This window comes from Peromyscus maniculatus, chromosome 14 (genome assembly GCF_049852395.1).
Source record: "Peromyscus maniculatus bairdii isolate BWxNUB_F1_BW_parent chromosome 14, HU_Pman_BW_mat_3.1, whole genome shotgun sequence".
Lineage (NCBI taxonomy): Eukaryota > Metazoa > Chordata > Mammalia > Rodentia > Cricetidae > Peromyscus > Peromyscus maniculatus.
Window position 1 is genome coordinate 1,161,527 of NC_134865.1, and position 25,775 is coordinate 1,187,301.

Here is a 25,775-nt window from a genome sequence, read left to right on the forward strand (position 1 = left end):
TAGGTTAACTCAGTGCAGAGTATCCATGGAAACGCTGTGACCAAGTCATCTTTTCCCTGATACAAGACAAAGATGTCCACTCCAACCTTGTAGTCCAGGTTTCTGATAGTGTGAGAGGAAAAAAGAATAAAATAAAAAGGAATCTAGTTTTGAAAATAGCAAACAAAACTCTTCATTCACAAACTACAGAGTCATTTCTGTTGAAGAGAATCCACAAAGCAGCCCCTAGAGCTAACACGTTAAGTGAGAACCAACATTGGCAAGCTTCAGGTTGCTTTTCAAGTCAGGTGGATTTCAGAATTAGGAATTAAAATCTCAAGAGCAAGCTACTTTCATTAGCATAAGGGATATGACAGTCTCATGGATAAATACAGCAGAAGTACATAAACACCTACGTACTAAAGCCACAGAATTGCTGAGAGGAATTAAAGACCTAAGTGAGCTTATAACTGTGCTATCCCATGAGCTAGGAGATTAGTGGGGTTCTTCCCAAACAGAACCCCAGTTCCAGTTGAATCCACCCAGACTTTTTTTGTTGTTAAAGAAATTGACACTGGGCAGGAAAAGCATGAGTTTGAGGCCAGTCTAGGCTGCATAGGGAACTGTCTGGCAGGGCTGGCAGGGGCAGCAGGGCAATTGACAGCTGATTCTGGAATCCCTGTGGAAATGCAAAGCAGGAAGAATAGGCCAATAAGATTGGAAACTGGCGTAGAGTGGTGAGCAGTGTCGATGGAATGAGAAGGATTATAAAGCGCGGAAGAGGAGAACGCTTTGGGGAATGATCGGTATGTTCATTGTCTTAATCGTGGTGTTGATGCGTTAGGAAAATGTTTTCAGTTCTACCAGAAAATGAGTTAACAGTACTTCTTAACTAGTTTAAAGAAGCCTTTTATCCCCTGAAAAAGGCTGTTTAGTTTTTCTGATTCAGTAATCAAGGTAGACATTTTTGATACTATCCTGCTAATGCATATTCTTTTTTAACTTCAGGGTCTTGCCTATTTGCATACTAAAGGCAAAATGCATAGAGACATCAAAGTAAGTTCATCTCATATATTTACATTGCTGAGTTTTGAAAGAAATTTTATGATGCCAGCTTAATAGTATTTGTGCTTGTGTTTTAGGGTGCAAATATCTTATTAACAGACCATGGTGATGTAAAATTAGGTATGTTATTTTGAGTTTTTAATTTTTTTACCAAAAATACTAAATGATTTAAGTTTGAATAGACTTAATTTTTTTTTGTTTTTGTTTTTGTTTTTGTTTTTTTTGTTTTTGTTTTTGCTTTTCAAGACAGGGTTTCTCTGTGTAGCTTTGCGCCTTTCTTGAAACTCACTCTGTAGCCCAGGCTGGCTTCGAACTCACAGAGATCCGCCTGCCTCTGCCTCCCGAGTGCTGGGATTAAAGACATGAGCCACCACTGCCTGGCTAGACTTAATTTTTTTATATGTAATCATAATGATCACTGTTTGTGATATACTGATTTTATTCCTGAAGGAGTAAAATTCTACTCAAGGAAATTAATCTTATATGTGAAAAAACTCATATTCATAAAACTATTAATCATATTACTTAATAAAACTATTAATCATATTACTTATGTAGAAAAATACAAACCCATGGAATATTTTTCAGCCTGTCATTAATATTTATGAAAATGTGAGTAGATCTGATTTATTAAATGGCAAAAGTGAATTAAATAATGTATTTAATTTTTATTACCATGTTTAACAACAATTATAAAATTTTATATACATAGGAAAAATATTCTAAAAAGTAGCAACAAAACAATAACCTTGTACTGTTTTAGGATTAAAGGAACTAGGTGTATGTTTTGTATGCTTTCCCATGTTTTTAATTTCGTTACTTTTTTCCCCAAGTTAATTTCAGTGTGCTTATAATTAAAATAATTTAATTATCCTAATAAAGTACAGTTTTCATTCTAGTAAAACCAAGTAAGAATTAATCTTGGTACTAAATTTGTACACAGCTTCTTCACATTAGTATGTAAAATATTAATGACTGTGCCAAGGATGAGACTTAGAAATGCTGGTTGTGTTTTAAAAACAAAAAAACAAAAACAAAAAAACCACTACCCATTTTCTGCTCTGTTCCTTTTCCCTCACCAGCTGATTTTGGTGTGGCTGCAAAAATAACTGCTACCATTGCAAAGAGAAAGTCTTTCATCGGCACCCCTTATTGGTAAGACGTTATTGTGATTGCCTTCTGTTTTGATTTCTTTATGGTGTGTGCTCAACCTTAATTCTTGGTACTCGAAGCAGCCCTGGAAGGCCAAGAGCCTTGCGTGTTCCTAGCTACTTTCCCAGCGTTGATTATGTTAGGAGCCTTGATTCTTCACAGCATCCAGCCTGCCCCGTGGCAAAGGGCCTACCCAGAGTGGAGTTTTCAAAAGAAAGACTTTAGTGCCTCTTCTAATTTTGTTTTAATCAAGGACTATACTCGTGGTTGTTAAAACCCACACACTGACCTCCTGGTGACTACCGCAGTAATCTCTCTAAAACACTGCCTTCCTTACTGACCAATAGTTGAGGAGTAGCAGAAGACCTCATAGTAACCGTTAGTGTGAGCCTGGCATGTGGGCCATGCCTATAATCTCAGCATTAGGGAGGCTGAGGCAAGAGGGTTGCTATGAATTAAAGGGTAGCCTGAGCTTTAGTATGAGACCCTGACTCAAAAAAAAAAAAAAAAAAAAAGGCAATAACAAAATGTCTATTTAAAATAATCTAATAAATGCTACAACAGGTGGCATTCAGAGTTTGTTAATATATGCCGTTTGGATAATTTATTATTTTGAAAATAATTTAAAGTGACAAAGTAAACTGTATATGGGGGCTGAAGAGATGGCTCAGTGATTAAGAGCACTGGCTGCTCTTTCAGAGAATGGAGTTAAGTATAAAAGTGAAAACAGGGCTGGACATGGCAGCATTTGCTCTTGGGAGGCAGAGGCAAGCTCTGTAAGTTTGAGGCCAACCTGCACCATGTCCTAAGTCCCACACCAGCCAGGATTACATAGTGAGACCCTGTCAATAAAAAAAAAAAAAAATGAAGTAAAAACAAATGAATCGGGTTGGAGATGTAGCTTAGTTGTTAGGGTACTTCCTCAGTGTGCACATCCCAGGACCACGTGAACTCCACTGGGGAGGAGGCACACATATTTTTTTTTTTCTACACTTGGAAGTGAAGGAGAATCAGAAATTTTAAGGTCATCCTCAGCTAAAACCAAGTTTGAGACCAGTCGGGGGTGTATGAGATCCTGTCTTAGAAAAAAGGAAGGCAGGGGACAGCAAAGAAAGAGGAAAGATGTAAGAAGTTTTTGTCGGCATCAAACTTTAAAGGAAGAGATTGTTCACGTCACATGACAGCTTAAAGCTTTATAGCTGCAGCTGAAACAAAAATAAAAAGGCAAGCAAAATACAGGAAGGACTGACCAAATTGGCCAAACTATTTAATATCTTTAATATATCACTAAAAAGGATGCCTCTGAGCAGCAGTTATTATAACACATGTGACAAATCATAAAAGCGGAGAAGTGTTTCCCTCGATGAACACATAAGTGACTTTCTTTTCGGTCAGATCGGAAAGTCCTTGGAGCCCGTGAGTAACACGCCCATCGCTAAGTACACACAGTGACAGTCGGTGGAGTGGCGGGTCACTAAGGTTTTAAGGACCCTGAGTGGTGTCTGTGTCCTTTAGTCTCAACACTTTATCAGAGGCTTGTGCATTGTGACATACAAAGTGCTTTCCGGAATATTTTAAGAAAGAAAATAGTGGCTCCAGTAAGCTAAGGGGGTGTTGTTTGTCAGCTCAGGGGAATAGCATGATGGTCCTAAAAATGATGCTGTCAGAGATGAGTCGTTAGCAGACAGGCTCAAAGTGGACATGATTTTTAAAACTGAAGGTCAACATTGGCACATGCGATAGAATACTCTTAGGAAAGAGAATGTGTCTCCAAGTAAAATGTGTGGATGAAAATATGTAAGACAATGGCTGTATCTGATTGAGCTCACAACTTGTTTTCTTCCATATTTTTCCCTATATTCATAATTTTCTTCAGTTAACACATACCACTTTTAATTAAAAAAAAAAACCCAGTCGGTATCATTTAAATAAAGGTTAACTAGAAACATAGACAGGTGGGATTATCTCTGGCCTCTCCGAGACTTTCTGTGACTGTCCTCAGCTGTCACAAGTCAACTCTTGCATAAAAGTAGCTTGTCCATTTCCAGTCCCACCTTCACACTCTGTTTTAAACCATGTGCTTTCCAGTGGTTCCTAACCTGTGGGTCATGACCCCTTTGGGGTTACGTAGCAGACATCCTGCACATCAGATATTCACATTATGATTCAGAGCAGTAGCAAAATTACAGTTATGAAGTAGCAATGAAATAATTTTATGGTTTGGGGTCACCACAACACGAGGAACTGTATTAAGGGTCGCAGCATTGGGAAGGGTGAGACCCACTGCTCTAAGCCATCAGTTGTTAAGTTCTGTGGGGTTTTTTCCATTTCAGATCAGACCTACACTTTTGTAAAATAAAATGAGTTACTGAAAATTGGTGATGTGTTTAGACAAGAGAATGGGTGCCCTTTCTGTCCCCATCCCCAACAGTGACAGGCAGTGTATGGCCTCTCAGTGTGTAAGTCACAGGGTGAGTCCTGTCTGTGGTCCCTCTGCTCTCCAGATGTTGCGCTTGCTCTCCGCATTGTCCTGCATCTGCTGGAGTTTCCTCTGAAATGTGCAGACCACTCACTCTCTGCTTCCTGTCGGCTCATTCTCAAAGTTGTACCTGCTTTGGGAACTTTTCTTTGACCTACACGAGGTGTTTAGTACTCTTTAACAATGTCACCAACACAGAATAAAGCAGCAGTGTCCTTGGACCACGGTTATTCAGAAAAGGAAGTCGAGATTTTTAAATAGTGAATTTTACTTATTTTTTTATATAATTTTTATTTTAAAAATTTTTTCTTTCCTTTTATATACCAACCCCTGTTCCCCCTCCCTCCTCCTGCTTCTCCCCACCTACCCCCATCCCAAGGCAGTCCCCTCCTCATAGAGGGTAAGGCCTCCCTTGGGTAGTCAACACAGGCTGTCATACCATGTTGGGGCTGGACCTAGCCCCTCCCCCTGCATCACAGTGAGTAAGGCTTCGCACCATAGGGAATGGGCTCTAGAAAGCCAGTTCGTGTACCCGGGATAAGTCCTGGTCCATTGCCAGGGGACCCACAAGCACATCAAGTCACTCAACTTCACCCATATTCAGAGGGCCTACTTCGGTCCCATGCAGGCTCTCTTATTTTTTTATTTTTAGAGTTATTTTTATTGTGTATGTGTGGGTATTTTGCCTGCATGTATGTATGTTCACCACATGTGTGCCCACAGAGGTCTGAAGAAAGCATCAGCTCCCCTGGAGCTGGAGTTATGGGTGTTTGTGAACCACCATGTGGATGCTAGGAACTGAACCAAGGTCTTCGGCAAGAGTAACCCGTCTTTCCAACCACAACCAATTCTTTAGCCACCAAATAACGAATTTTAGAAGTGGCGGTGCAGAGCGGCTGGTGAGGTTTCTTTCCTACCAGCCTCTTTCTTCCCGTGTATGAGTATACGAAGTGGTGTGTCTCTGTCTGATTCCCTCTAGGATGGCCCCAGAGGTGGCAGCAGTGGAAAAGAATGGCGGCTACAACCAACTCTGTGATATCTGGGCGGTCGGAATCACGGCGATTGAACTTGGAGAACTGCAGCCGCCTATGTTTGACCTTCATCCAATGAGGTGTTCTCACTGTTCACAGCACTGACTCCTCTGGGTGCTGAGCTTGGTCTCAAGTGTGTCTCAGTAGTGAAAGGACTGTAAGGGACTCGGATGTGGTGTGTCGTATAACCTGTTTAGGGGCAAGAGCTTGTGCACGTGCACACAACACACGCACACGCACACGCACACGCACACGCACACACACACACACACACACACACACACACACAGTGCACATACATGCAGGGGCAAGCCTTCTTTCTCTCTCTCAGTCGCCTAGCTGCTCCTAAAACAACAGAACAATAGAGTGGGTGGCTGTCTTGCTTGAAGTTTTTCCATCATGCAAATTTCCCCAATAATTAAACTAGGAGATACCAGGTATTGTTAAGTCTTTTTTAGTCTTCACTTTATTCCTCTGTCAGTTCATCTTGTGTCTTTTTTGACCTATATGAAATTATAAGTAAATGATAGAAAAGACTGTTGAATTCTCTCTGACTTAAAATTTTTTTACTTTGTTTAATAAATAATGGAGTATCTAGGCTTGGTATAATAGTCATTTATGCTTTAAGATGGATTCTCTTCCAGAAAAAGAAGTGAAGGCTCTAGAAAAGATTTCTTATATATATATTTTGAAGGAAAGGATATATTGAGCTAAACTTCATAAACAACATAAAAATTAAATCATCAAGTGGAGGGAAATGGTCTCCTAATACATGATTGGCCACGGATTAACATAGACTACATTGAGAGCTATTCAAAGACTGTGAGCAAAAATAGTGTCTTAGATACTGTCCTTTGCTGTGAGGAGGCACCATAAACAACACAGCCCTTCTAAAGAAAGCATTTAACTGGGGACTTAGAGTTTCAGAGGGTTACCCCATTCTCATCATGGGGGGAGCATGGCGTCAGGGGTGCTGCTGGAACAGTACCTGAGCACCTCATCCTGATCGGCAGGCGGCAGAGACACTGGGCCTGACAGGGACTTCTGGACCCTCGAAGCCCACTCGCCAGCAAGGCCACCTCTCCTAACCCGTTCCAGGCAGTTCATTAACTAAGGACTGACCATGCAAATGTGCGAGCCTATGGGGACATTTTCATTCAAGCCAAATAGTTGATGCACAAGCACCAGCTACTAAAGAATCACAGGGGACACCACAGGCCTACAGTGTCCTGAAAGAAATTCTCCTGCAGACTAGAATGCCAGTAGATTCAGTCCTTGTCAAAATAACTTTATGCCCACTGTACATGAGCCAATCTAGAATTGGACTCAGGCTGGGCATTCATAGCATGCAAGTGTTTCAGTGATAACCCTCCTCAGGAAATTATACATGGGAGACGAGTGACTGAGTGATCCCAGGCCCCACGAGGTAGGAAGAGAGGACCAACTCCCACAAGCTGTCCTCAGCCATGCTCCTCTCACATGAACTATGTAAACGTAAAAGTGAAAAACATTTAAAGGCAGGAAAGTAAGAATGATCCACTTGTAATCAACCTGCGTGATAAATCTAAATATCTTTATACACTATCAAACAAATTCTTTAGCAGTTGGGCCAGCTGTTACATATTTAAAAACCAAAGGACCTGGGGAGTTGTTGGTAATGAAATCAGCAGAACATAATATTACCTAGTAATAATAACCATTTGGATAAAAAGCCTTTTAAAAGATACATTTTTATATAATATATAAAATAGTAAGAACATTGCTTTTTTTCCCCACTTCCAGTTTTTCACTGAATTATTTCATTTTTATAGAAAGAATATCTTTGCTAAATTCAATAAAAAAGATTGAAATTTTTGTAGCAAATGCAGAAATAAAACATTTTAAAAAGTCTTTAAGCCTTTATAGAAAAATAGATCAAAGGTGAATTCATAGAATACTCTATGAATTTAAAGACAGGAAAGTAAGAATGATCCACTTGTAGGCTAGCTTGTGTACAGTAAAACAATATGAGAATTTATTGTCCAAATAAAGGAAACATAATTTGCCAGAATAATAGTAATTTCAGGCTTTGTTTAAACCTATAACTTAATGTTAAAGTAACTTGCAATTGCTGTGTAACAGACTAATACATGATTATGTAAATACGCCTACAATTAATATCAGTTATATAGGTGATTGTGTGGTAATGAAACTTTGACATTTTATGGCTTGGTTTTATGAATAAGGGCCTGTGTGACATTTAAAGATCCCTTTTAAAGCTAGTGGAAATACTCCCTAACCTATGCGAAATGTAAAAGGCTAAGGGCTGTGGCACAGCTCCTCAGTAGAAGTGCTTGTCTGGCTCCTGCCACACCCATGATGTGACCCCCAGTGTCACCAGAGAACAAGACAGGAAAGGTTTCCACGTCCAAAGCAGTGTCTTCAGTACCCCCACCGTGAGGTAGTCTTATACAAGTTTATAACAGAACATTTATTCTGACTGTTGAGTACAATGATGAAAGTATCTTAATATTGCCCTTAACTGAAATTTTCATTTCAGGGCTCTCTTCTTAATGTCAAAAAGTAATTTCCAGCCTCCAAAACTAAAGGACAAAACAAAATGGTGAGTTAAGGACTCTACAGTCTTACAGAGTTCAGCAGTCGGTCCCCTTATGTTACAGATGGTGGAGCCAGAGCTTTGAGCAGCCTGCCGTGCATCTAAGAACGTGTGGCAAGAGCCAGCCGGGTTTATTTTCTAGTCATCCCTGCCCTTGACAAACAGCCACTTTCTAACATGCTTGAGTCAAGAAGTGTGCTGAGGGAAGGGATTTAAAATGAACACGTGAAGATTTTGGAAATTCATATTTTTCCCTGTATTTTTTACATCCTTTAATTACATATTGTCTTTCCTGGACTGTGATATTTGAAAGCTTCCCAGATGCTAGAATGCTTAAAATGAGTCCTCCCTGGCTTTGTTCTTCCTTCCTTAAGTCTAAAGGAATCACTGCTCATTTTCATGAGCTGTGCCCCCCCCCCCCCGCCCCATTGCTAGCATTGTAGCTCATAAGTAGTAGATGGTAAAAATGGAAAATTTTTCTGATAGAAATCGACAAGCATTTTATAAAATAAACCAGCAAATAAAAATTTCCAGTATCATCCACATAGTTCTTATGTAGATGTGTGGATTTTTGAAGGTCTGTGAGCCTCCAAATGTGTATGTCCATTTCTTTTTCTGATGAGACAGTCTATATTGTGAGGATTCAGATTCTAGTCTCCCCTCCCAGGGTAGACTCTGAACTGAGTTAGTGATGTGTCCTAACCTGTGTGGATGCAGTTTTATTCAGGAGCATCCGAAGGTGATTGTAGTGAAAGGCGAGTCACCCTGAAGTGACCTTCAGTACTGACACTGGCTGCTGCTTCTTCGTGCTTCTTGGTGCTCTAAGTTCCTAGGCATCTGGAACTGGAGGGCTTTGTGACAAGATTGCCGTAGTATTCGCTCAGGAACAGCAAATACTGTCTATCCACACAGCTAGCATCAGAGATCCCGTACCAGTCCGTCAGACTCTGGCTCTCACAAACACCATGGCACAGCCGAGATGTGCTGTGTGTTGTCTTTGCTAGTTACTATGGCAGCTTCCTTGGCTCTTGAGCTGTTCTCCCCTAGTGGAATCTTAACAGTGGCAGAAAGAAACCTGTTTGTCATTAGTAATGAAAATAGAATTCTTTTAATTTTTCCCTTCTTCCCTCTTTCCCCGCCTCGTCAATGCATGTAGCAGGGAAATCCTTTAGGTTGCTAAAATCACTCATTTTTCTTTACTTTTCCTTATGAATTTCAAAAATTCTTCTAGAATTTAAATTGTCTCATAATAGTCTCTCTACCCTCCATGTAATCTAACTTTCAGTGTAAAAAAGTTTTAGTGTTCCATAAATTAGGCAGTAAGAAAAGGACGTTTGACTTGGAAACCTGGAAAGAACTTAAATCTGCATCTGCTCACTTCTGACCTGTAGGGCGGTGTTTGGAGGTTGTCTAGTACTATTGCAGTTTAACTGCATATTACTTAAAAGACAAAACGGTTGCACAGGTGTCCAAGGGATACATTGTGTACTGTGGTTTTCTTTGGCCTGTATAGAACTAAGGGGGGGGGGTTGATGGTGTTTCTCACTTTTTATGTTAATTTTATATAAAATTCTTATGTTAATTTTATATAAAACCAGAGAAAACTAATACTAGTGAAATATTTTTATGCTGTCTCTCTTTATTTGAAGGTCATCGACATTCCATAATTTTGTCAAAATAGCACTAACTAAAAACCCTAAGAAAAGGCCAACTGCCGAGAGGCTTCTGACTGTGAGTCATTGGGTCACAGAGGGATTCTGGGTCATGTGCTAACTATATGGGTTCCTAAAAGCATGCATTGTAAAATGTTGTTATTCGGGTGGTGGTGGCACATGCCTTTAATCCTAGCACTTGGGAGGCAGAGGCAGGTGTGAGTTCAAGGCCAGCCTGGTCTACAGTGTGAGTGCCAGGACAGGCACAAAGCTACACAGAAAAACCCTGCCTCTAAATAAATAAATAAACAAACAAACAAACAAAATGAAATGTTACTCTCTTCAGCAGGGAGCAGCCGACTTCCTGTAGGGACCAGATGCTAAGCATTTCTACATTTGTGGACTGTACAGTTTCTGTCAGATCAGTCACAACTATGCAGTTCTGCCATTGGAACCTAAAAGTAGCTATAGACATTATACATCCATGGGTACAGCCTTAACGCCCAGGACAGCTTTCTTTACAAAAGTAGCCATACACCAGAGTTTGCCCGTACACTGTAGTTTGATGACCTCAGCCTCTGAGAAAACTCTCCAAAATGGTATCTAAAATGAGTTGTTTTTCTTAACTTACTATGCAGATTTATAATGTGCTCTACATGTATCTATAAGATACCTTTGTATGAGAAATTAATGAGTATAGCAACCTAAGAAAACTTTATAATTTAACTGAATTAAATGAATGCAGATATACAACAAACATACCTTTTCTTATTGTTTTGGAACATTCCCCCAGCATTCATTTATATACCAGTATATATAAATGAGCTTCATCATGTAGCTGGTTATAATTTTAAAGCCTGATATAGGCTAAATCACTTTACATAGAGAAATGGTTCACATTCTGATCTCATATACAAGTGTCTGAGCTGCGTATGATCATAGGCTCCCTGGTGGACGCTGTCACCGCTGCACTCTCCATGTCTCATGTAGACCCCACGCTCACCTCATCTTACACGTTTACTGACTAAAAAAAAAAGGCACATCGTTTGTATAAGCCATAGATGTGAAGGCACATTTGTGAAAATTTTCCGTTTGATTTTCTTAGCACACCTTTGTTGGACAGTCAGGTCTGTCCCGGGCCCTCGCCGTTGAACTGTTGGACAAGGTGAACAACCCAGACAACCATGCACACTACACCGACGACGATGACTTTGAGGTGAGAATGGGATGCAGGTGGATGCTGAGACCTTTCTGAGATGTTTTAATGTGGCTTTGGAGTGTCTTCTTTCATTTCAGTTTTTCCTCTACTTCTGGCTTTGTAGACAAGGTCTCACAGGATCCCAGTTGGTCTGGAGCTCAGTATGTAGACCAAGCTAACTTTGAATTCTCAAAGGTCCTCCTGTCTCAACCTCCCAAGTGCTGGGGTTACTGAATAAGCCACCACACCCAGTTGGGAATTATTTTCTAATTTACACCTTCAATTTAGTTAAAGGGGATTTAGTGACAAAAATTAAATCTGTAAATTATACATATGTTCACTCAATTATACCTGCTAAGACTTTTCCTAATCCTATTCTCATTCCAAATTCTGTGATTGGCTGAGGTTTAGATGAGATCCTCCTCCTCCAACCCTTACACACATGCCTGGAGATCCAGAGCTGCCTCCTCTCCAGAGATCAGCTCCTGTGGTGACATGTGATCTTCTTGTAGAACACACAGAAATGGATTCTGTTTCCTAGGAAATAACGCTGTAAGAACACTACTTTGGACCTTGAGGAAAAGGTTTAAGCACAACATGTGCATATAATTTTTCATAAAGACTCCTTAGAAGTTCAGTTGACCGTTTTTTAAATTTTTCTAGTTATGCATATTAACAAAATACAGATAATTGCAAAGGAGTAAGTTGAAATCCTCAATGGGAAAAAACATTCTTCACAGTATTTTTCATGAGTAGTTTTTTGTATAATTACGTGTAGGTATTAACTATGCATGTCTTCTCTGAAAATATTCCAGGAACATTTTAGTAGCGCAGCATGTAAATCAGGAATGAGGGACTTGCTGCTCATTGACAACACCATTAATAAATTAATAAATGTGGTCCTTAAAGAATCTTTAAAAGATAATGTTTGTTCCCCCAATGCCTCATATATATTATAATCCTGTTCTATGATTTTTTTTTTTTTGTTTGTTTTTTGTTTTTTGAGACAGGGTTTCTCTGTGTAGTTTTGGTTCCGGTCCTGGATCTTGCTCTGTAGACCAGGCTGGCCTCGAACTCACAGAGATCTACCTATCTCTGCCTCCCGAGTGCTGGGACTAAAGTCATGCATCAGCACCCCCTGGTCTGTTCTATAATTTTATTTGATGTTAAATTAACTTGAATTGCAAACATTAAATAAACCAGCCATACATAGATTGCACACACACACAGAGACCATTATTTGCAGGCTTAAGATTAATAAAGCTTTGGGCTGGCAAGCTATCTGAATGGATAAAGGTACTTTACTACAAAGCTTGATGACCTGAGAGCTGAGTTTGATTCCAGATACATAGTGAATGAGAAAACTGACTCTCACAAATTCTAGATCTCCACATGTGCACACATATGTGTACATGAATACATACACATAAGTCTTTTTTTTAGAAAATTAAGATTCACAAGATTTTTAAGGCAGGCATATTGACATCTAGCCTGTAAACCAAGGCCTCAGGAGGACGGGCACCAAGTGAGCTAGGGGACATTGTGGGTTCTGGGCTGGTTGGGGCTGCTTTGTGGAAAGCTGCCTGAAAAGAACAGATAGATTTAATCCTTTAACTTAAAACTTACAGCATAAATGTTGAGTTAAATATTACTTGATTCCCAACTAATCTTTCTGGTTATGTCAGAACACAAACCCCTCATTTACAAGGTGGCTGGGCTTCCCTCCTCCTGTCCGCTTTCTCAGTCCTCTGGTGGTGGTGGTGGTGGTGTTATTGCTGTGTAGTGATTTGACATTCTGTTTAGTCCTTGAAAGACAAAACCTTCTAGACTATCGTGGGGCACAGTGGTGTGAGAGACACTGTCCCCAGAGGTGGGAGTTACTATAAAGGAAGCCCAGAACTATCAACACATAATTTAGGACTGATAATCCTGTGGTGTGGGAACATAGAGCCCTACGGAGGGACCTCATAGGCAGGACAGGAAGGAGCTCAATGGAAAAGTGATATTTGAACCAAACATTTGAAAGATGACTTGGGATTAGAGGGAGAGAACAAGAATAAGCTTTGCTTGTTGTTTTGGTTGTTGTTTTAGTTTTAGATTTATCTTATCATTTTATGGGCACCAGTGTTTTTCCTGGACGAGGGTGTCAGACCTTCTAAGAGAGTTACAGACATTTGTAAGCTGCCACATGGGTCCTCTGAAAGAGCTGAGCCAACTCTCCAGCCCAATAATAGCTTTAATAGAGGAAATAATAGCATATCTTGAAAGCCTGATGGTAATAGAGAAAGTGGAATACTGGGGGACTGAAGAGAAGTCGGTCTGGGTGGAGCAGGGAACGAGCCCTGGGACAGAGCTACAAAGCTGTGCACTGTCCCCAGCCACTAAGACTTCAGACTCGGATGCCATTAAAGGGAAGGAAGTGACGTGACCAGATGTGTACTTTTCAAAGCATCTTGATGAATTCCTAATGGTGAGTCCGTTGACGGACAGCCCATTAAAGGACAACCAGGGTGAGCAGGACAGAGATGACAGTAGCTTAAACTAGGGATCGTCATCGTCAGAAAGCTGGTGACTGATTTGAGGCTCAGATGGAGGGGTGAGGAGAGAACCGCTCTTGACTTTGACTAGAAACCCCGGTGGATGTAACCGCTTCCTGGGGTAGAAACATGAGTAAAGTTGGGGAAGAATGATGAGTTTACCTTCCTGCTGAACAACGTGTTACATAAGAGGTCTAGTACGGAGCTAGGCAGAATCTGACTGAGTAGTTGTGAGTCACTGGGAAGGGGTAGCTTTGAGGAACAAACTGACCCCCCGGGGAAGAGAGTTAGGTTGACAAATGAAGAAAGCATAGGAGAGAGGACCCTGAGATGCCTCTCACCGTTTAAGGATCGACCGGGTGAAGAAGGCCAATAAAGACCGCAGAAGGGAAGAGGGCTCCCGTATAAACCTTGCCACAGCGATGGCTCAGCGGTCAAGGCCTGCACTGCCGCAGAGGTTGTTAGATGGCGGCAGTGTGAGGAGTGAATGGGAGAGCCCAGCTCAGTGTGTTCTCAGTGGGGTCTGCCGGGGAGCCCTGCCAGCAGCCGTCGGCACCCCAGATGTAAAGAAGGGTTAACCAGTTGAGCGCCCAGGGCTGGTGTTTTGCGGGGTCACTGTAGCGAAGGGCATGGGGAGTTTAAATATTGACAAGAGAGTACTTAAGATTTTAGACGACCAGGTATAAACTAGATAGGGGGAAGAGGGAAGGTCTGATGCCAATCAGTGGTGAGTAAGAGAGTAACAGATCAATGAAGTTAATATTCAAGCGGGAACATTAAATTAAGCAGCTATGATGAAAGTGAATGGAATGGCGTGCGGCACTTAGAGCTGATGCTGTGTCCAGGATGAACCCTTAGGAGTGGAATACTTCCACCTATCTGACCGTGTCTTAAACCCAGGTCTGTGCACTCACTTCAGCCTTTGGGAGCCTTTGGCATGCATGATGGGAGATCTTGAAATGAAGAAAGGAAAATCAGCAACTCAAGTCCCTTTCAGAGCCCTCAGTAACTGATGAGTCATCAGAGATTGGGTAGCTAAGGCTCCCTGGAGGCATAGCTTCAAAGGAGCCTGAGCTTAGGCTGAGAGGTGGAAATAACAGATTACTCATTTGGCTTGTATTTTCTTTCTTTAAATGTGTATCCGTGTTTTTGTTTATTTTATTGCCTACATGTGTGTCTGGTGCCTGTGGAGGTCAGAAAGGGCATCAGATCCTCTGGGATTGATTGGAGTTACAGATGGTTGTGAGCTGCCGTGTGGATGCTGAGAAATGAACGTGGGTCTTCTAGAAGAGCTAGAGGTGCTCTTAACTGCTGGGCGCTCTCTCCAGCCCATGGCTTAAAATACTCTTAATCTGCCTGTATCCAGGATTTCTCCTTTCTGTACCTTTATACACTTGCAAAAGTTCTCCACCTAAAGCTGGCTGTCCCTGGTGCTGCCATCTCCACACACTTCACTCTGCTCAAAAAATGAGAGCTAAGAGCCATCATGTGACATTCAGGGCCTTTTGTGATCTGTCTAACCCAGTCTGTCCACACGGTTCCCTCATCTTACCTCATTTTAGTGCACTCAAGTAATTTCCAAACCCCACTTCCTGCAAGTACTTCCTTCTTGCATCATGTGATCATGTTCTGTGTCTAATGCGTCTGCACGTCTGCACATCTGCACAGCCAGCACCTGCTGTACCGCAGCCCCAGGAGAGTGCATGCGGAGCCTCTGCTCTTCAGTCCAGTCCAGGAGTCGCTGCCTTGGCCGGCCTTTCACAGGAATTCTTTTATTTTTAATAAATGGCACTGACCATTGTCTAATTTTTACATGTCTATATCCTTTGTCGTCCCAGACTAAACTCTTGAGGACAAGGTTTGTGTCTGATTGTGGATCCCTTCGGTGTTTTTTTTTTTTTTGTTTTTTTTTTTTTGGTTTTTCGAGACAGGGTTTCTCTGTGTAGCTTTGCGCCTTTCCTGGAGCTCACTTGGTAGCCCAGGCTGGCCTCGAACTCACAGCGATCCGCCTGGCTCTGCCTCCCGAGTGCTGGGATTAAAGGCGTGCGCCACCACCGCCCGGCTTCCCTTCGGTGTTTTACAGGATGTCATGTAAACATGGATAAGTGAATGTATCTTTATTGTGTTTTTTCTTATGAGAATTATTTCAGTAGATAATCATGTTTGTCAATAAGCAATCATTTACAAAGAAATTTTAAATCTTTTATTTGTTGTTGAAATAAAATTTTAAGTGTGTATGTTATGCTTATATTCACAGCCCCATGCGATCATCCGTCACACCATTAGATCTACAAACAGGAATTCCAGAGCTGAACGGACAGCCTCAGAAATAAATTGTATGTGAATGCTATATATTTTTCATTGGTGGTCTTAGAGGATTGATCTCTGGGTATTCTTATATTTCTTACAGGATTATGAAATCTTAGACTAATTGAGGCTGCATACCTTATCATCTCAGAATCTGTTAAAATATAAGTTGCTGTTCTAGTTTTATTATAATTTTATTGATTATTGTTTTTAAATAGTTTTTATTTTTAATTATGAAGATAATTGTATCCATTATAGGAAATTAACAAGAAATAAAAATAGAAAATTTACCTTGCACATTATCACATAACCTACAGCCATCCCATTTTTTCCTGACTTCTTGTTTTGCCATGAATATTTCATGTGGCTAAACTGAATTTTGACACACTAGAGAAGCAGTTTCTGTTTGCTGGCACTGGCTTTATAACTCTATGTTGCAGGTTGAGTCATGATTGTTTCATGCTGTGGGATATAGTCATCTGTTATTGGGAGTTTGGGTGGGTTTTTAATATTTTTGATCAGTATGAAGATGACTCTCTACACATATTTCAAATGGAATTTCGATTTTTTTATTTAATGAGTTAATCATAAACAGACAAACATATCAACCACTTTTGTCACCTCAGCTACATTTAAAGAACAGAAGCTTTGGACACGGACCGGGTGGTAGTAATCCCAGCACTCGGGAGGCAGAGGCAGGCAGATCTCAGTTTGAGGCTAGCCTGGTCTACATAGTGAGTTCCAGGACAGCCAGGGCTACACAGAGAAACCCTGTCTCAACCCAAAAAAAAAAGGAGTTTTGGATATGGATTTCCTGGCTAGATGTGTATTGTTTCAAGAGATTCAAGTAGTTCATAATAAAATGAGGTGCATAAATAGCAATACAAATAGGATTTTAGCCATAATGAGATAATTCCTTAGGTATTTGAACCAATTAGAATTTTTACAGATGAGTATTAAATAGCTGTCTGTATTTTATTTTATTTTCATATTTTGGGAGGTGGCTGTACTGCCCAAGCCAGCTTAAAACTCACAGTGACTTTTCTTCCTCAGTCCCCAGGGTCCTGAGACTATAGGGTGTACCCCATGCATGGCTTAAGTCTCTTTTCTTCAAACCAAGTATTCCTAGCTGTTTAAAAGAATATCTCCCCTTACCCATTGCTCAACAGGACTTGTCATAGATAGGCCAGTAGTAACTCAAGATTCGGTGCCTCTGTTCATGCTAGTGCCCAGCTTGCTGTCTTCCTTCTAAAATAGTATTACATGCCTAGGGAACCACCTTCCCAGAGCCTTGTTGCTTCTTGTGAAAAATTTCTGAGGGCCCCAGATACCAAAGATATCCTTCTTTGACAAAGCAGTATTTACTTTTTTTTTTTTTTTAGCTATCTAACATTCTTTTAATGTAATCTAATTTGTCTTTTATTTATAGCCTTTGCATTTTATGTTATATTCTCTGTTTTAATATATTCACTTTTTATTTGTGTGTATGAGTGTTTTGCTTGCATGTATGTATGTGTCCCATGACTGTGCCTGGTGCCTGCAGTGGTCAGAAGAGGGCATAGGATCTCCTGGACCTGGAGTTAGCCATTGTTGTGAGCCACTGTGTGGGTGCTGGCAACCAAGTCTAGGTCTTCTGCAAGAGTAACAGATGCTCTTAACCACTGAGCCATTTCTTCAGCTCCTTGTGTTATATTCTTGAGTCTGAGGCTGCAAAAAGAACGTTCTAGGGTGTGTTTGTGTATTTTGCAATTCCGATTTTTACTTAGCCCTTTGACATGAAGTTAGAGGGTATCAAGTGAGGACTAGGCTTCTGTTCTTCTTCCTGGTGACAGCCCTTTGGGGTCAGTGTGTTTGTTAGGATCTGTAATCTTTTTTCTCATGGATTTAAGATACCATCTTTATTGTAAGACTAAATCCCATGCATGTCCTAGGCCTTGTTTCCGGGAATTCTGTTATGTTACTTTGAGATGTCTGTTCGTGTACAGCAGCACACTTGTGAGTGTTACAGACTGTGTCTCCTCCTACTCCTGCTTCTCTTTCCAGGTCCACAAACTGTTGTTCTTCTAACTATACCTGATTATTATATAAATACATTTTAGAATCTGGTTATCTAGTTTTAAAATTGATTTTTACTGATGTGTGATTAAATTTATATATTAACAGAGTTGGCATCTTTATAATGCTTAGTCTCAACTAAAATCTCTCTCTCTCCCCCTCTCCCTCCCTCCCTTCCTTCCTCCCTCTCTCTCTCCCTCTTCTTCCCTCTCTCCTTCCCTCCTTCTGTCCTTCCCTCCCTCCCACTAACTCTTTGGGTTGGGGGGAGATGGTCAAGATTTAGTTTTCTTCATGAGCATTCAGAATGCTGATATTTTCATGGAGTATGCCTTGGATAAAGTTGAGATCATTTTACTGGTGATTTTTTTTTTTTCTGTCTTTACATTTAAACAGTTCTCCTTTTGTAGATACCAGAGTGTTTTGTGGCTCTGTTCTTGCTTGCTTAATAGATTTCAGTTCTATTCTGGTTTTTGCTTCAGTTTTCTTAGGTTAGGCTGGTAAGATTTACAGTAAAATGATCAAATCTTACATGTGACACATGGTAAGAATTTAAAGATACGTACACCCATGCAGCAGTCTCCCTGCTCAGTATGTGGCATGTAACTGGAATCTCCGACTTTGCCATGCTCTATCACAGCCAGAACCCTTCCATCATGTTCTCCTCCACCTTCCCCTCTGTCCAGATTTATTGATATTATGGTCCCTGTCACATAGATTCCTTTTTAACTCATCTTGACGTTAGACAAATAGCATGACACAGTGGACCCCTGTCTTTAACTCACCCATATCTGTGAGAGTCTTTCACACCATTGTGTAGGAATACATGGAAGTGGAGTAGTACATTTATGAGTATATTACAACTCACCTGTCCTCCTGTTCACTTTGTTTGAGGCTATTTCGATCACTCTGTGTGTTCTTACTGTGTACTTTTAGTGGATATTAATAATTTTTTAACCTGGCTGTTGATATAACAAAGTATCAGAGGGAAACAGAGGGAGAAAGATTGGTTTGGCTCATGGTCTCTTGAGTTTCAGTCCATGGTCCCTTGGCTCTTTTGCTCTGGGCCTATAGTGAGGCAGAACAGTATAATCAAAGTTCACCATGATAGAGCTATTCACCACAGGGATGAGAAATGAGAGGAGGAAGATGAACTGGCCAGAGACAATATGCAGTCCCCAAAGGCTCACTCTCTGCACTTAGGCCCCACCTTCAACTTTCTGTCATCTCCCGTTTGTGAACCCATCATTGAATTCATCCATATTGGGGTCACAGCCCTCATGACCAGTCACTTCCCCAAAGTCCATCAGCTAGCAACCAGCCTTCGCATGTAGATTTTCATGGACATTTCACGTCAGAACCATCACATATCCAGTGTTAGACTGGCCAGGGATAAAGAAATAGTCCAACAAGGTCACATTTATTGATTCTTTGCGGTGGTATAAAACGTTCCATAGAAACCATGCGGCATCTTATCAAACAGAGAAACAGAAGATGCACAGAACAGGCAGAGCTCAGGGGAAGGTAAAGTGAAGGCGTGTGTATGGGAAAGGGTGAGGCGGGGTCGGTTCTGAAGTGGACTCTGGAACCTCCTGTTGCTGAGCGCTGCCTTCAGAAGTGCCTTCCTCTGGAGCTCAGTGTCTGGGTTGGATCTGAGTGACTTAGATCTTCCAGACATTCTACGATGATTCACTGTAATGAACATGATTTCACACAGGCAGGGCCCTGGCAGCCTGATTTAAAGAGCAGTTTCTCAGGGAGAAAGCAGTGTATCTCAGAGAGGGTGCTCATTTCATGAAACGTGACACGGGCAGAACATCCTTGGGAGGAATTACGTTCCTTCCGGCCCTTGCGTTTGGATTTGTTTGTCCTACCAGGCTGGTGAGTGCCAGGAAAGCCTTGTCTTCCTCTCTAACCAAAATATAGGCATATTATCATCGTGGGCGCATAGTCTCAGAATTCCTGAGGTTGAGACAGGAGACTGGCAAGTGTTCAGGCCAGCCAGGACTGTATGGTGAAACTCTTGCCTTTTTTTTTAAAGGCAAAAGACAAGTAAATGACAGTTTTAAACAAGCTGAGGGGACTTTTACTAACTTCTTACACTTCCACAGCCCAAGTGTTTTGTTTTCTTTGCCTGAATGACAGTGAAATCTGTTAAACCTCCTCACTGAACTAAACCCGAGCATCTTGTACATCTGGAAATGCTGCCCCCCACTCCAGTTTCTCCATCTGTCACAGCACCTGGGTCTGTTGTCGGGGTAGGGTTCATTAAACTGCGTAGGTCCAGGGAGCCGTGTTTCCCATTGTGTGCATGCTGTTTCTTTGGAACGTCTGCCGTGGTCTTTGCTCTGCTTCTGCGCCTCTTGTTAGTGTGAACTCACTGATGGCATGGATCACTCTCACAGCTGCTGTTAAGTCCATCAGTGAGTTTTATTTCAGGCACACTATTTTTCAAATATAAACTTCAGTCATATGCAGATCCTATATGTACATATATGTGCATATTTAGAAATGTAATTCTGTGTCTGTGCTGAAATTATCTGCTCACCCAGTGTCTGTCTCGTAAGTCCTCGAGCATGTTTCTGATATGTTTTTAAAGCTCCTATCTGCTGATTGCCTAGATCGTCTGAGTGTATTTCTTCTTTTCGTCAACTGTCTTTGTTTGGTTCCTGTTCTCCACCTATCTTGGACAATGTAACGCCATATTGAGCATCTAAATTTTGTCCTCTTCCTTTGAAGTCTTAATGACCTGGCAGCCAGGCTGACCCTTTTAAAGGCTCTAGACTGTTCACAAGGTTTCTCTGGACAGAAGCTCAGATGTCTGTCCTAATACCACAGGCTGTCCCATGAAGTGAGTGTGTCCTAATACCACAGGCTGTCCCATGCTCACAGTGCTGTCTTCCAGCTGTATACACAACTATCTGTAACTCCAGTTCCAGGTACTCATGTGAACACCAGTACGTACCTGGAGGCAAATCATTTATACACACAAAAACAATAAGTCTTTTTTAAAAAATATTTGTAGGTTATGTCAAATGTTATTAATGAATAGAAGCTTTTAGATTGTACTTAAGTAGATAACATATTTTATAAAATGTCTTCCTCTCCTGCTGAAATTGTTAACCCAGATGTGGTTGTGTGCACTTGTGATCTCATCCAGCACTGCTGAGTCTAAGGCTGGAGGAGGGTCCCGAGTGGAAAGCGCCTAAGCTGTCCACAGTGAGTTCCAGGCCAGTCTGGGTTATATGGAGGCCCTATCTTAAAAGATAAAAGAACAAACATTTTTAAAAAAGAGAGAAAGAAGGGGGAGGATGGAAAAATTTATGGTTTACTATTTTTGCTCCATATAACAAATTATGTTAGTGCTTTGTATTATTTTTTACAATTTTTTTTTTAGGGATAAATGCAGCTAGATCTTATTTGAAAGCCTTTTAGCAATTAGCTGAGATTGTATTTAGAAATCTTATATGTTTATGAGTGTAAGTGTTGAAAAAACTTTTTTGGACTTTTAGTCACATTCAATTTTTAAAAGTTTTAAAATTGTAACAACTGTAAGTGGGTAATGAAGTAGCTTTTCTCCATGTGAAAGAACTTGCTCTTTGAATCCTTGGAAGAATTATGAAAGTAGCCTGATGAGATCAAGTAGAATGCAGGGCAGAGTGTGGCCGTAGATGATAAACACCATTCTGACATCTCATTCACTCTCGTTAGATAATCTGCGAAAAGTGGCAGGGTTCTCTCTGCCATGAAACTGTTGCTAATCTCCAAACAGCCTCTGCAACTTGGAAAACAATCTCCGAAGCTTTTCCTTTGTCTACTTCCAATATATTTTAAACATTTTCTTTTACAAGCGCTTTTTAAATTTCCTGATTTCAGCCGAGAATTAAGCATAGAAGCTAGGGGAAATCCCAGATGGCTGCTTTTTCTGGGGAAGTGTGAAGGGGTTTATAGAAGAAGTGATGAGATTCTCTCCTGTGTCTCTGCTTTTCCTCCTCTCGACAGTGTTCATTCTCATTTCATTCCTGAAGTTAACCACTTGAGATGATGGATTTATGTGTGTGTCTGTCTATTTATGTATACTCTGTTCTATATTTTACAGTTGACAAGTTACAGTTTGAACCACCTCTGAGAAAAGAAACAGAAGCCCGAGATGAAATGGTAACTGTGACTTTAAAACATTTCCATGTTAAAATTGGAGAAAACTTAGAGTGAGATATATTTTAAGAAATTAAGTATATGTATGTAAAGAAATAAATAAATAAGATATTGGTAGGACTGGCCTAGAAGGTTCCTTCATGTATATTTCTTTTTAACCAATATAAGTGCAGTTTCAAGGCCAGGTGGTGGTGGCACACACCTTTAATCCCAGCACTAAGGAGGCAGAGGCAGGCAGCCTGCTCTACAGAGTTAGTTCCAGGACAGTCAGGGCTACACAGAGAAACCCTGTCCTGGGGTGGGGGTGGGAGGAGTACAATTTATAGCGGATTTTAATGGACATTCTTCTTACTGCTGGCTCCTGTATGCGCCAGCATTTTGCGTGCTTGTTAATGGGTTATATAGTTGTCCTGGCTGATGGAGTTATGCAGATAATTCAGATTTTTGTAGGTTGTCTTGTTTTGTTTGATTTTGGTTTTCAGATGGAAAGCTCTATTTAGTAGATGTGGGGAAGTTCTTAAGTTTACATCAAATGGTGATGAGTCATTGCTCCAAATGTGTGGAATGACAGAACAGATTGTGGAGACATAACACCTGACTGGATGCCATGATAGCTAACAGCCACGGCACTGGGTGTCTTGAACCACATAGGATGGCTGACGCGTAATAGTGAATCAGATGGTTGATAGTAACTTGATTAGTGTCTGTGAAAGTAACATTTTAAACTGTGACCTGCACAGGGACTGCCATCAGACCCAAATTTTATGTTACATTGGAATCCTTTTGTGGATGGTGCAAATACAGGCAGGTAAGTTGTTTTCTAATTAATAACTTGATTATGTGAACGGCTTTTATGGGGATTTGTCTCAAACTTGTCAATGTAGATAGAGCTTTGACTTATTGACAAAAAGCATCATGAACTATTAGTAAGATTTTTAAAGGGTCTCTTCTGTTTAGGGGGATTTTTGTTTATTTTCTTCAGTTTGTTTTTTGTTTTGTTTTTCAATTGTTTGCTTTGCAAGAGGATTGTATTATGTAGCCCTGGCTTGCTTGGCACTACCTAGTTAGGCCAGACTGGCCTTGAACTTGCAGCCATCTCCTGGCTCTGCCTCCCAAGTACTGGAGTTGCAGGTATGTGCCTCCATTCCTGGTGTGGTTTTGTTTTAGGCAGCACATGGTGTGTGTAATGATAATGTACTGAAAGATGACATTGGGGGAGAAATACTGTAGTGGTGGTCAGAAAACCTTCATTCTGCTTCTCTAATGTAGTTTCTTCATATTCTAGACCTGTCTTTATTCAGCAGTGAATTGAGGGGCTGGCCTCAGTGAGTCATTGAATTGTTTACATGTTTGTGCATTTCAGTTACCTAGAGATTCATTGAAAATGTAGACTTCTGGGTCCCCGGGTGAGGTCAGCAGAGCTGAGGTTGGCAAACTGCATCCTGTGGGTCCAATCTAGCTGCTGCCCATTCACTGAGAATGGTGTTTGGGGGGAGAGGAGAAAGAGTGTGGAAAGATGGCTCAGCAGTAAGGGTTTGTTCCAGCATCCAATCCGGCAGACACAGCTGCCTGTAATTCCATTTTCAGAGAAGCCAATGCCCTCTTCTGACCTCTGCAAGCACTGCACACATATGGTGTACACACACACACACACACACACACACACACACACACACACACATCCTCAGGCGCATATACATGGGCACACATACACATAAAATGAATAAATAAAATTTTAAGTTAAAAGAGGGTATTTGCGTTTTGAATGAATAAAAATAAAAATAAAATTTTGTTGGATGAAAAGATTACTTGAAATTAAATTACCAGCGTCAGTAAAGATGTGTTAGAACGCAAGCACATTAATCATTTTCTGTGCTGCTTATAGCTGCTTTCACACTCCGTCAGTAGGGCTGTGGCTGCTGTGCACCATCTGAGGAGGTCATATTTAGTGTCTGGCCCTCGTCAGAAGGTTGGCCAACCCCTGCTGTAGAATGCCGTCTTTGTGAATGGAACCGCAAGCCCGGGCAGTGTCCTGCTCCACTGAAAAGACTCTGGAGAAGCGCACGTGACCGCTGGGCTGCCACTGCCTCTCGAACTTGGTGTGCCCTGGTCACCTGCGCTCTTAACTGCAGGGTCTGGTTCAGAGGGTCTTCCAAGTGTCCGTTGGTCAACAAAGGGTTAATAGCATGCACTCACGGGCTCCAGAATTCTGAATTTCATTGTCGGTTGTTTTGGTTTTGTTTGCTTTATTCTCATGTGGCTGTTGTTGATGTTTGGGTTGGGGGGGGCGTTGTTTGTTTGTTTTTTCTTTTTTAAGGCAGGATCTCATGTAGCCCAGGCTGGCCCTGAGTCCCCTGTTCACCTTGCCTCTGCCATCGTGACGCTAGGATTACAGGCCTGTGCCTCCATAGCCCACTCGTGGTGGGACGTTTTCAGTTTTATTCTTTAATTGTTTATAAATACACAGTCCTGTTTTTGTTTATTTCCTTTTCATTAGTTTAAATCTTTTAGGGATACAGCATCACATGTATTCTCTATACAGTACTTTAGCAAAAAGGTAGCTTAGAGTGTGGCATGCACCATGTTACAGTTCCCATGCACATGAGTTCCCTCTCCCAGGTCACCCAGGTTCTGTTGGTTTGCTACCAGGCCTCCCAGCACTGTTCTTTGCCTTACACACATCAGCACATCTTTTGCTGAAGTAAAATTCCATTTCCCCCTCAAACGTCAACATCTTTCATTTTAAAAAGACTCTATATGTACCCTTGTTTCTGGGGACCCTGCTATTTATTGCCAGCAAAGTGGCTTGTACCCTCTCCTTCCAAACATGCACCTGCTCTTCTGAAGTTCTGTCCCAAGCAGGGCTCCACAGGCTCCAAGAGAGTGGAGGGGTTCCTGTTCGATGGGAAACGAAAGCAGAGCCTTGTCCATACTAACCACGTGCTCAGGCCCTGAAGCACCCAAAGCCTGAATTTATCTTTCTCTTTTAAGCTTAATCTAGTTTGAATTACACATTAAAGGCAGCAAAATGCAACTGGAAAAGACTTTGTGCCACTTTGTAGTTCTTTTCATTGTGCTGATGCAGTCTTAGATGCAAGGTCGTAGGTTTCCAGCATGCTCTGTTTGTCTCAGAGCCTCTGTTTGTAGACTTTTGAGTGCGTATTTGACGGTGTCGTCTGTGTGACATCACGTGATCATCTAAATTGAGTTTTTCTCTTTGATTAGATCAACCTCTAAGCGCGCAGTACCACCTCCCCTCCCTCCTAAGGTGAGCTGCTCCAGGATTTTGAACGATAAATCCTTCTTTATATAATCACATTTTAAAAATAATTTCATTGACTTTGTTCAAATTTTTAAGTTTATTAATTTTCTTTAGAAGGTAGATAAAGAAATATAAAGTACATAGCAAAGAAGATTTTGTGTGAAATACTATATAGTAAATATATATATATACATGTATATATACATACATATATATATACACACTTATTATATATACTATTATAATAGATGCCAAAAGGAAATAGGGTTTTGCTCTTTTGGACAAATATTTGACGACATGGTGGGAGATA

At 41.0% G+C, this 25,775-nt stretch overlaps 1 protein-coding gene across 2 annotated transcripts in view; it reads left to right on the plus strand.

The window, feature by feature from the left end:
* Positions 1-25,775, plus strand: part of Map4k5 (mitogen-activated protein kinase kinase kinase kinase 5) — a 94,389-nt gene that overhangs the window by 41,408 nt on the left and 27,206 nt on the right. For both annotated transcript variants that reach the window (XM_076550550.1, XM_076550551.1), the window contains exons 6-16: positions 988-1,035; positions 1,122-1,164; positions 2,127-2,199; positions 5,655-5,786; positions 8,246-8,308; positions 9,952-10,033; positions 11,060-11,170; positions 15,947-16,025; positions 22,148-22,206; positions 22,944-23,011; positions 25,429-25,471. In XM_076550550.1, coding sequence (XP_076406665.1) covers positions 988-1,035; positions 1,122-1,164; positions 2,127-2,199; positions 5,655-5,786; positions 8,246-8,308; positions 9,952-10,033; positions 11,060-11,170; positions 15,947-16,025; positions 22,148-22,206; positions 22,944-23,011; positions 25,429-25,471 — 801 coding nt within the window. The remainder of the gene's footprint in view (positions 1-987; positions 1,036-1,121; positions 1,165-2,126; positions 2,200-5,654; positions 5,787-8,245; positions 8,309-9,951; positions 10,034-11,059; positions 11,171-15,946; positions 16,026-22,147; positions 22,207-22,943; positions 23,012-25,428; positions 25,472-25,775) is intronic.